A 12,342-nucleotide genomic window follows, 5' to 3' on the forward strand; every position below is an offset into this window, starting at 1 on the left:
ATAGAGGAACTCTTTCCTCCCTAACAGTCCTGGAACTGTTTTATTTTTTTTTTTATTTTGTTTCTTAGTTGCCTTTCTTTTTAAATTTCTTACTCTTGGTATGGTATTCTTAAATCTTATACAGCATGTGATTGGCATTCAGTGGGCATTTTAATATGAAAGCCTTTTTCTCTGTCCTTCTGGGAAATTTTCTTATACTGTTGATTTGATAATTCCCTATTTTCCATTTCAAAAATGTTATTTGTCAGATTTCATATCTCCTAAGAATTGATCTTCTATATTTTTTCTCTCATATTTTCCATATATTCTTTGCTCAGGTCTTAGAAGAGTTTCTAGATTCTATCTTCCAACCATTTCACTAAATTTACTTTGTCAATCATTAAAATTTACTTATTTACTTTTAAAGATGTTATTTATTTAAGTTTAGAGGGAGGAGAAAAGGAGAAAGACGGGGAGAGAAACATGGACATGTGAGAGGAATACTGATTGGTTGCCTCTTGCATGCCCCCAACTGGGGACCTGGCCAACCCAGGAATGTGCATGATTCCTTGACTGGGAATCAAATTGGTGATCTTTTGGTTAGCAGACCGGCACTCAATCCACTGAGCCACATCAGCCAGGGCTCATTTAAATTTTTAAATAATAATTCTTTCTCATTCATTTTTTTTTTCTTTTCAAAAACGTTGGTGAAGTTTCCTCTTCCCCTTCTCCAGAGCTACTGCCTCTTTCCTAAGTTATCTCAGTCCCCAGGGTCATGCACTGCACTTATTTAGTCTTTTTCTTGGTTGCCCATTTACAGTTAACCATCGGAAACCAGGTGAAGCTGCTGTTATATCAAATCTACGTCTACGCCCCCAGATTCCTCCCCTGAGCGGGGAAACCCAGCCATCCGTTTGCTTTTGAGTAGGTAGGTAGGACAAGATTTCAGGTGGGCTGAGTGCCAGCCACATGCCACCTCCGGACTCTGGCCCCTCACCCAGCTGTCTTTCCAGTCCTTAGGCAGTTTGTTTCTTTTTGATCCAGAATCAATGCCAGGCCGGTATTTGATGCAGTTCTTCTGTGCACAGACTATTAACTGCCCCTCCTGTTTTGGGCTTCCTTGCTTTCACTCCCACTCCCTGGGCTTTTAGGCGTCCAGCCTGAGGCCTCCTGATAACAAGGCTTTGCCTGGCTGATGGGCATTCCTCCGCTTTAACCCTCCTACATTTATTTTCTATCAGGGTTTTACTGCATTTCATTCCATTCGTCAACTGCTTCTGTCCATTTCCTCAGTCTGATGATGGTCTCTTTCTGGTTCTCTGTGCCATTATAGATTTAATTCCTCATTTTATTTCCTTTATTATTGTAACAGGACGTCAAGACAAAAAAAAAGAAGACACAGATCCTTAATGCTCAGGCTGCCATTTTGAACTGAAAGTCAGTCAAAAGATAATGCTCTGAGCAAGTTATATTCCACTCACTCAGGTGAAACTGTATAAGCTTTCTTGTTTTATTTTTTTGCATGTGAAAACTCATCTTAGTGACTTATGTACGTTCTATAAAAATAATTGGCATAATTTATAAAAACTGATTTTCTTGTTAAAAAAAAAAAGGGGTTTATTCTAAAACCCTTCACCTCCATAAGAAAATAGACAAAAGAATTCTTTAGATGTTCAACTTCAACGGATATAAGGCAAATTAGTAGAACAGATGACTTACCCAAGAAAATGTCGACCAGCATATTCATAGTGAATCTCCCACAAGGGCCTACATGTTTTGTATTTCTCATCCCTTGTGATGAACTATGTTCTTGAACAAATCTTACAATACTTTTTACATCGTCAGTCACATCTCGTGTCTTATAAGCCTATGAATAAAAAAAGATTACCTTCTGTGATAACTAAAATGATACCCAGATTGCTAGGTTTACTAACATTCCTGTCATAATAAACTGTTTCCAGACCAAAAGCCAAGGAAGTTTCCAATGTTCGTTCTTTTCTCAGTTCTTACTTTAACCTTGTGTCTGGAACAATGAGCTCTCTATTTTACTTCCTTGACTGCCGTTTCGCAGACGCAGATCGTATCTTTCCATGCCTTGATGGTCCTCCGTAGGTAAGAACATTATCACCAAAAAAATCCTCCATACCTCCTACAACGGCATCTGTCACGTACTGGCTGGTGACTTACGGATGAAAAACACGCAAATTTACCAGTTCCCCATCTCTTTCGGGTCTTTGGTGCCACATGTGGTCTAGCCTAATTTTTACTGTCTCCTGTCACTTCCCTCTCTCATTCCCCCTCGCCTGCCTCCAAACTGCCTATTTTCTAAGCCCCCATTACTGTATGATCTCCGCTGTCATCTGTCCCAGTTCTGCAAACTAGCGGCAGTCACCGCCTGCGCTTCTCCGAAGCGGCACCACGCCCTGGCGCCTCTGCACGTGCAGCTCCCCGACCGTCTTCTAATCCCTGTTCTTCTGCCACATTTCAACAACCCAGAGACTAACAGGGTTCTTGTCTTTTACGAACAGTGGGTCGTGATTCCGAGGCTCTGTCTGGAATCATCAGGAAGAAGTCCCGTCTCTCTCGCGCATCATTCCTCCTGTGCTTCTTGGTGACTCGGTTCACAGACAGGGGCCCCCCTACCCCTTGGCTGTGAGCACGTCAATCTCTGCTCCAGCATCCTGTCCTCCAGCACACCGGGGACTCACTCCTGTGGCCACACCCACTACTTCTGTGGCACTAATCCTGACCCTTCACCCTCCGGCCACCACTTCCTACCTTTCTAACCTGCACCATCTAGTACTCTGACTCCAACAATCCACTGGGCTGCCAGCGGCGCTCAGCCTCAGACATCCACTCACTCCGCTGCAGTTCCACAGACAGTCGACCATCACATCGCTGCCTTCCACACGCCCTCAGCTCCCCTGCCCTGAGAAGCCACTTTGTCACGCTGCCTGACAGACACATTAGGTGCGGTTCTCCAGCACCCATGCCTGCACCTTTGCGGCTATCCTTGGCTGCAGAAACACGCACAACCACGCTGACTGTTCGCACTTTCAAAACATGGTTACAGACCTCAAGGGGGCCCTTGACACTGCCTGCTAATCTCCATGCATCCTCCGGCTCTTAGAACAGGAGGCGGCAAACTATGGCTTCAGCCTGGAATGCCCACACCCAGACAGCTGCTCAGTTAACCTCTTCAAGGTTTTGCTACACCGTCACCCGTACAATAACATTGTCCTGGGCCACCTCACTGAACCCTGAGTCCTGCATCCCATCCTTTGTCCTGCCTCCTTACTCTGCTCTGTTTTTCACCAGCTCTTACCCTGCAGCATAAGCTCACTGTGTACACTGTCTGTACTCAGCCTCCCCCTGCTAGAATGTAAGATCCTCGAGGAATCTATGTATTTTGTTCAGTGAAATACCCAAAACTCCTAGAACGGAGCCGTGGGCCACAGAGCAGGCACTCAGCAAATATGTGCTCAGTGAGTGACCTGGTTAGCAATGCCTGCGTGCTGGGTGCGGTGGGTGGAGACGGCCATAAACCCACAGATTCCGCCCAGAGACACTCAGTGACCTCTGCTCTGGCGGGTGCTGCGTGTCCTGTAGTGGTGCTGACCACATGTACGTCTGTCTGCCTCTCTTGCAGCCCAGTCTATGACCTGGCCCACACCACGCTCGTCTGTGAGTCCCCAGCACCTTACACAGACATTTCACATAATATATCAAAAATGAAAATGCTCTGTAAACTGTGGACATTAAAACATAGAATTACCATAATAGGCACAATGAAGTGTCCAATTTAACAACCTCCCAAAGTTATTTTTAGAACAGATGACAGCAAACTCATCCAGAAGTTATTGCCATTATTTCTCAGTTTCAAACAAACAAACAAACCCAATTTATAGAGTAATCATTCACACACACAGCAGTCCAGTTATTACAACTCTTTTGAAAACAGGCTCTCTAAATATAGAGTTGAATTGAAAATATTTTACCTGCTTATGCTAGATTTTTTTTATATTTACAGATTTATGATATTTCTAAAATATCCTATAATTATCAGTGTGTATATATAATGTATTTTGGATAGGCCCAGAATATTTTTATGGGCTTCTAATTCTAAAGATACTCTTTGGAATTAATATTAAAATGTTTCTCTTCCAAATTACTGTGGGGAGGAAACAATCTTCCTTGTTTAATTCCTTAGGGTCTGTTATTTTTGTCTAACTTTTCTTTTTTAGCAAAGAAAGGTTTATTGATCGAGAAGGCCTAGCTACAGGAGATGAGAGAACGAATTCTCAAATCCATCTCTCATCTAACTTTTTTAAGATAAGAGAAAAATATTTTTTTTCTTATTTTACCTTTGTATTACAGCAGTTATCGCAAGAAACATCTGGGTGCTTCTTACAAAAACCAGGATTAAATCCAATTTCGCCAAAGTAAGCCAAAAGCTGTATTCGCCTGCATTCTGTGATATTTTCACAGTAATGTACCATACTATACAAGTTATTGAAGTGAGTCTCTCTTGTATGATGGTTTCCATCTTTTTCCACTAAAAGAAACAAAGAACATAGCAAAACATAATCATTAGTGTTGAAGAATAGTGGACAATGTCACAGAAATATTTAAAATAGAATTATGGAACTTTAAATACTAAATGATACGAAACTGTCGACAGCACTTATATCAACATGACATCATTCTACATAGTTAACTGAGTGTTTATGTTAATCCCATAAGATACTAGTTGCACAGGTATAAGAGCAGATTGTTGGGAATGGGTAAGTTTTTTTGCAGATCTTCATTATTCCCAATGATGAGGACCTGCACGCGATTCACTGTATTTATCAGACAAGCATGCACTGAACTGAACGGCCAAAGAAAGCAGCGCACGGGGCTTCGGCAGTGGGCTGTGCGCCCCACTGAGTGTCCGGGGCCAGAGTGGGTAGTCCAGAGGCCCTGAAAGCGTGTGCCAGCGAGTCCGGGGCGCTGCGGTGAACTCACCGGGCACCGGCCGGGCATTTCAAATTTTAAGGAAACGGCGACGCCCGACGACTGCTGAACACCACACGAGCTACCAGTCTGGGAAGTTCACGGTAGGCTACGTTCCTTTTGATGACATTATTTGTGACAGTGAATTTCTGGCAGCGCTATCAAACACAAGTACCTCCAGAAAATGACCGAGAGGCAGAAAATGAACGAGGGCGGCAGTGTCCAATCTGATTCCAAGGTTTGAGAACAACATGTACATCCTTTCCATTTGTAAGAAGTGTGGTTAGCTAAGAATGATGTAAAAAGACATTTCTCTTCTAACCTATCTTTTTTCAAATGGCTCTGCGTGTTTAGGACTTAAATACTTATTAAATTGTTTGAATCTAACTTAACATAGGTTCTGTTTAAAAACACAGACACACTAGACTGAAGAGTTTCATTTGGCACAGCGCTGGGGTCATGGGCTACGGAGTCTGACGAACCCGGGCTTCACGCCGCTCACCAGCTCTGTATCTCACTTTCCTCCTCTATAAGTGAGTACCAGTGGCTGGCATCCTTTCGGGTTGCTGTGGAGATTAAATGAAGTGATACATGTACAGCACTTAGGACAGAGCACAAGGTAAGTGCTGAAGAGGTGCTGTGTCCCTAAATAGCACCGCCACCCGCCCACCACCGCTGCCGCTGTTCCTGCTGCGCCTGCGCCCTTGGGGGCAAGTCGGAGAACCTCCCTGAAGCTCATTTTCCCATGGGACTAGCTCTGCCCCAAAAGCCGGTAGTTAGGAGCAAACAGGGAGATATATTTCTCAGCATAGTGCTTGCTTAATGCCATTTCTCGGGCTCAGTACGTCCATCAAAGTTCATTCAAAAGTGGTCTCAGAGCAGGCAAATTTACTTAGCAAATGTATTTACTTAACAATCCTGACCCAGTAAAATGGGCAAAATAACATAATAAGATTCTAAAATATGTATTCCCTTTGACTCAGCAAGTCTAACTCTAGAAATTTATCCTATACAAATAATTGCACTAAAACCCGAAGATATCTGTACAAGGATACTCAATATTGTACTGTTGATAACTGTGAAAAACAAGAAACGATAAAAATATCTATTAAAAGGGGACTGATTACATAAACATGGAACAACCACACAGCGGAATTCTATACAGTCAAGCTATGCATAGTGACTGGAGTCATAATTACACCTTAGTGTTAACTGAAATCAGATATATGTATATAACATATGCACACATAACATGACCCCATTAGCACTGTAAAATGCATGCATTTGGGAAAGGGAAATACCAAACACAAGATATTGCCTGTCCCTAAAGAGGGGCGGAGGGGCAAAATGGGACACACACACACACACACAAGGTTTTGGCTTCTAACCTGGATGTTGACACATAAGTGGCTATTTTCCCCTTGAACCCTTCTGCGTGTTTAGAAGATGTGTTCTATGCAAGGATGCGTGCGGAAACCAGGTCCGGAAGAAGAGAAAGGAAACCCATAACTGGAGCCATTTCTTAGGGCAGGAAACGGCATGGTCTGGAAATCTCCCGTCGAATACAGTCTGTATCCTTTGAGGTCTGTTCCCCAATGTGTGTTGTCTCTCATATGCCCCCACCAGGGACCTGGCCCGCAACCCAGGCATGTGTCCCAACAGGGAATTGAAACAGTGACCCTTTGGTTCACAGCCGCTGGGCATGGCTCCTTTGAGTTTTATATAATAACAGGTAATACTTTTATCATAAAAATGAATAATTTCTGTATTTCTATACGCACCTCTATTTTCCTATGACTATTTATGGAAAACTGGACCAAAAGTACCACAGCAGCAGGCACGGATCACCACTGCCACGAGTCTGAACTCAGTATCAGCATCACGAGGACTTACTCAGTATCAGCCTCTTCAGTCTGGTCACGTCGTAATAGGTATAGAAGAGCAGGCAGTGAGATACCTCCCCATCCCTTCCAGCTCTGCCGGATTCCTGGTAGTAGCCTTCCACGGACTTAGGGAGAGAAGCGTGGATCACAAATCGCACATCGGGCTTGTCAATCCCCATTCCAAACGCCACTGTGGCACAGATAACCTGATGTGGGAGCAAGAGCCCGTTAGACTTGCAATGCATTAAAAGAACCATTCTAATAAGCTGCTCCTAAACACTTTATATCTTCTATTTTGCTGTAAAATGCACCTTCTACGACAACCTCACATCTTAACCTGGTCCCCTTATTTAGCAGGGCCAATGTGAGATGTCCACATGGGCCAGCTGCAGCTTTATCTAGACCCAGGAAGGTAAAGAGAAGCTCGTTGTGGCAGGCACGTTCTTGTGTGACTTGGTGTCACGGTCGGGAGCCAGAATCAACAGCGGTCACCTCTCAATGTGCCGTCCTGTTTGCGGTCTCACGTGTTTGAGATGGAGGTGGCTGAGGGGTGTTGCTCCCACTCGAGGCTCTCAGGGCCACTGCTGCCAGCCTGTCCAATGAGTCAGGCAGGGCGGCGCTCTCACCTGCTTCAGTGCCGTACCGCCCATTCTCCTGGTGACAGCAGATCGTCACTCACCAGCTCCTTTTGTTTGTCAGCGAATTTCAAAGTCAAAACGTGAAATTCTTATTGGAACTCATGTGAGTAAAAGTCTGAGAGTTGCTTATACTAGAAAAAAAGGCCAGAGACCCTTGATCTTGGCCTACGCACATTACTTAACGGGAGCACAGTGATAGCTCAACTTCAGGAACTTGATACATCAGTTTTTAGTAAAAAGTCATTTTTAAGAATATCCATTTCAGTTACGAATATAGGACCTATTTAACCCAGACAGAAGCATTATACCTGTAGGCAAAATTGCATCATACAAATAAAGCTGCAAATCTTTTTTTAGCACTTAAAAAAATAAATTGCTACTGCAATAACAGTATTTCAAAGGCCGCTGAACTATCTGGCTGCCAGACTGGGGCTACTGCCATGACTTGGGGAGCTGTGAGAACCAGAGAAAGGAACGGCAAGCTCTGGGGCACCTGGATGGCAAACGGGTGCCTCCGCCAATGCTGGGATTGGCAGCGGCCATCCATCCACATTTATGGCAAGTCTCCTTGGAAAGAGGAAGTCTGCTGTAGCCTCTGGTGGTGCAGGGGCTATGGAGTAAGATGTCACCGCCCACAGGCTGCGGGGGGCGGCCCATGGGATTCCAAGAAACTGTGGATCATACAGGCGCAGGACTCAGGACTCCAGGACACCAATGACGTCAACTCTTTCTGAAAGCCCTGTTTCTTTCTTTTTCTTTTCCTAATTATCTTATTTATTTTTAGAGAGGGGAGGAGAAGGAGAAAAAGAGGGAGAGAAACACCGAATGGTTGCCTCTCGTGCGTCCCCTACCGGGGGCCGACCTAGCTCACAACCCAGGCATGTGCTCTGTCTGGGAATCAAACAGGCGACCCTTTGGAGCGCAGGCCGGCGCTCAAACCACTGAACCTCAGCAGCCAGGGCTGAAAGCCCTATTTCTTATAACTGGGAAAACTGGCTTTGTTCAGTTGTTACTTCCTTCTTTATTTCTGTGTTGGTTTTAAAACTTCAGAAGACAATCACTTCTTTGTGAAGAAAAACAAGCAAGTTTTATTTTATCTCACAAATCTAACAAGATCAAGGCTGTGTAGTTGAGTATATTGTTATACCCTGACTGTAAGGATTAGCTGGTCTGAAAACAAAAGCAATTATTGTAGATTAAAAAAAAAATTTTAACCAATTTTAAAAAACTATTTTTGATCAAAGTGTTCTTTATCTATATGTATATATGCATATATATTGCAGAATACTTATACTGTATTTAGATTTAGAAGTTGAAAAAATCGTCCTTTTTTTTTTGTCTATGTTCCTGCCCAATCCTCTCTTTTAATGGTTGAGATTATACGGTTTTGAGTTCTGTTCTTCGCCACCTTTACCCGTCATTAACATCAGAACATTTTCACATCTTAAAAAACTTCACAAACCATTTTTAACGGCAGAAATGTAGTACCATGATGTCCCCAGTCATTCTCTCAGGGCACTTCGGCTGTTAGTAGTGCATAGCTGTAGGGTATTTACTCTTCAAGATAACACCGCTGTCACTTCCACACCCGCGCTGCAGGGCTGAGGCTCCACCGCCACACTGCCTGCCAGGAGGGCTCCCTGTAGGAGTTTGCCTCTTACAGCGCTGTCCCCAACAGTTGGTAAGGGCTTGCTAATACGATAGGCGGAAATAGTTTCTCACTGTTTCAAATTTCAATCCTTACGATTATCACCAAAGTTGCACTTTAAAACATTTAAATTGAGTCTTTTGTAGTTTTTTCTATCCAATAGTCTCTTGGTAGCCCATAGGGTAATGTATTAAGATTCCTGCCTTTCTTTTCAAATTTTTATAAGCTCTTCATTGTGTGTGTGTTTATTTTTAAAGATTTTATTTATTTATTTTTAGAGAGAGAGGAAGAGAGGGAGAGAAAGGGGTAGAGACACATCAATGTGTGGTTGCCTCTCACATGCCCCCAGCTGGGGACCGGCCTGCAACCTAGGCATGTGCCCTGACTGGGGAATCAAACCCACGACCTTTCTGTTCACAGGTCAGCACTCAACCCACTGAGTCGCACTGGTCAGGGCAATGACTTAAAAACTTTGAAAGGCTGAATTTTGTGGTCTGTGAATTATATCTCCATTAAAGTTTTTTTTTAATTTAAGAGAGAAGAAGCAATTTTAGAAGTCTTAAACATGTTTTTCAATTTCAGTCTTATTTTGATGCTCACTACTCACGGGGAAAACAACTTTCATTCTACACAGGCGAGTCTGCTTCCGTACTATCAAAGTCACTTCTCGTATCTGTTTGTCTGAACCGAGCTCACCTGGCAGCCGTCCTGGTTGATCCACTTGTGCTGCACCTCGTCTCTGGCAGAATCACTGAGCCCCGCGTGGTAGGCGAGAGCGGCGAGGCCGTGCTTCTGCAAGGTGTCCGCCATTGTGTCGCACTCCCGCCGGGAGAGGCAGTAAATTATCCCCGAGTCATCTGTGAAGCAATGAGGGCTTGTAGCACAAGTCACAACACAATTCACATGTTGTTCTTTGAAATGTGTGAAACACTAGCAGACCTGCGTGGTTTTCCTACAGCAGAGGAAGATCACATAGGTAGAAAAACTGAAGTGAGGAACTGACTGATGGGCATTGGAAATGGTGAGATCTGACCCTCAGTCCTGCCCCTGCAAACCCCTCAGCCCAGGCGGACCCTGGGCTTCACCTGGGCTGTAACAGGGGAGGACGCTCTCACACGGACCCTGTAGGAAGCACAGGGCGACACCTCTGCCTTTGACTCGGTTTCCTTCTAGAAGACTAATCTAGAAAATAAAGTAGTACAAGGACTTATGCGAAAAGTTTTATTTAAATGTTTAGAATTAGAAAACTTGTAATGATCCAACATTAGGGGGCTAATTAAGATACAAAATTATGAAATAAAATATAGTATAATTATTGAGTATTTTCTAAGTGTTTAAAAAGATGCGGGAAAATGCTCAAGAGATAAAACAGGTGAAGGGTAGAAACACAGTGTATGTATAAAGCGTAACAGGGACTTGCCTTGAGGTGAGGTCTGTCTTCGGCTGCTTTCTAAATGTTCGTTGGAGAGCATGTGTTATATTTACCGTTTTGTTTATGCTATTTTTAAAGTCAGGAATTAAAAGGTATTAAGAAAAAGCCATCTCTCTGGGGCAGAACCAGAGGCAGAGCTCTGCGCACGCACTGAGCTGCCCACACCAGCTGTCTGGGGAGGGAGATCGCTGACTTCCTCACGGCCTGTCTCTGCACTGTTCGAGCTGTTCAAACCGATTTGTGCACTAAGTTTGAAAAGACGAAATAAATACGCGTAACACAAAAACTCTCCTTTGAGAAGTGGGTTATGTGGAAAACCACTGCGAATTTCAGAATCCCGTTCTAGTTAACACAGCTTAAAGGCAGGGACGCCTAAAAGCACGCACAGAAGCAGACCCTGTCCCGGCCATGGAGCGGCAGCAGTCGGTGGAGAAACACTGAAGCCACCAGTGGCATCGCAGGGCTGGGGCAGGGAGCACTTAGTATTTCTTTGTCACGGTTTATTGTTACCAAACCAAATGAGATCTTACAATGCCCAGAACTGAGAGCGGTGATATTCTGCTCTATAAATAGCAAGTTGGTGCTATCATAATGAGAAACGTTTAATGTGCAATTTTACATATTCTATTGTGCTACTAGAGAGACATTTATCTTCCAGACACAATTCGTCACACGGCTGTACTCACGTGGGTGATGCTTTCTGATCCATTCTAAGCAGTCGTATGCCACCTTTTTGGGCTTTTTGGGTAACACATAGTATTTCAGATTATGTCTGTTAAAGCTCATGGTAAACCTAAATAAAAGAAGTCCCAAAGATGAGATTTAATTATGAGAAAATACAATTTTAGCCACCCTGAAAAATTAAATGCTAGTGATCTACAGTGCAGACCTAGTTCTCAGGTTGCGTGAAACTGAATGTTGTCGCCTGAGCTCACACGATGGAATGCTGACCCCTCCGTTCTTCCCCTCTAGTGGCAAGTTCCTCGGAAGACACTCATGCTCCCAGCCGACTAACCACGTATTCCATTCGGTCTCGGCACCCCCATTCTTGCTTTCCCCATTACCATTCTACCAAAACTGTTTTCTCAAAGCTTTTAAAAATTGTGACTGGGTCCTTGGCCCTGGAGAGACCCTCCACCGCTCCAGGCCCCACCATCTCTGCAGAAAGAACCAGTTAAACTCAGAGCACAGACACCTCCGCTCACCTGGGTTGATGGTGAGGCCACGGCTGGTACAGGGCATGGAGATCAGAGGGAGGAAGTGTGGGGACTACAAACCACTGGCTCTTTCTCTTTGTATCTAAATCCAGACTAGTCCAGGTTTTGTAGCCATGGTAGGATAAATGGTTCAGTTTCAGGACTAAGGAATGCCTTGCATGTGGAGGCCACAGTAACCTTCCCGGGGGTGTGGTCTTTTCTCAGGCCTTATCCTCTCTGACTTCTCCATCAGACCACATGGTTGGCTATCCTTACTGAAAACACATTAGCTCTCTCAATTTATATTCCCTTTATCTCTGATCTCTTCAACTCCTCTTCCTGTCTTTAAATAGTCCCGACATACCACTCCCAGGAGTCCCAACTTTTGCCTCCAGCTTAGTCCTTAAACCACAGCCCCACTTCCTTTTACGTGAGAGTTTACAATCTGCCCCTGGGGGGGTCACAAGGGCTTTCCGAACTCACAGGAGCAAGGACAGTTTTGAAGGGATCAGTTTGCAGACCCTCCATTTTTACACGCACTTTTTGCTACAAGACTGATCTACAAATGCTC

The 12,342-nt window shown here is 44.1% G+C and overlaps 1 protein-coding gene across 3 annotated transcripts in view; it reads right to left on the minus strand.

Annotated features, from left to right (window-relative positions):
• BLM (BLM RecQ like helicase) overlaps positions 1–12,342 on the minus strand; it is a 54,161-nt gene that overhangs the window by 11,977 nt on the left and 29,842 nt on the right. For all 3 annotated transcript variants that reach the window (XM_037149162.2, XM_053658929.1, XM_053658930.1), the window contains 5 exons: positions 11,262–11,368; positions 9,840–10,000; positions 6,868–7,063; positions 4,344–4,534; positions 1,699–1,846 (listed from right to left, as the gene is read on the minus strand). In XM_037149162.2, coding sequence (XP_037005057.2) covers positions 1,699–1,846; positions 4,344–4,534; positions 6,868–7,063; positions 9,840–10,000; positions 11,262–11,368 — 803 coding nt within the window. The remainder of the gene's footprint in view (positions 1–1,698; positions 1,847–4,343; positions 4,535–6,867; positions 7,064–9,839; positions 10,001–11,261; positions 11,369–12,342) is intronic.

This window comes from Artibeus jamaicensis, unplaced genomic scaffold (assembly GCF_021234435.1).
Source record: "Artibeus jamaicensis isolate MK-2021 breed Jamaican fruit bat unplaced genomic scaffold, CSHL_Jam_final scaffold_612, whole genome shotgun sequence".
NCBI classification, from domain to species: domain Eukaryota; kingdom Metazoa; phylum Chordata; class Mammalia; order Chiroptera; family Phyllostomidae; genus Artibeus; species Artibeus jamaicensis.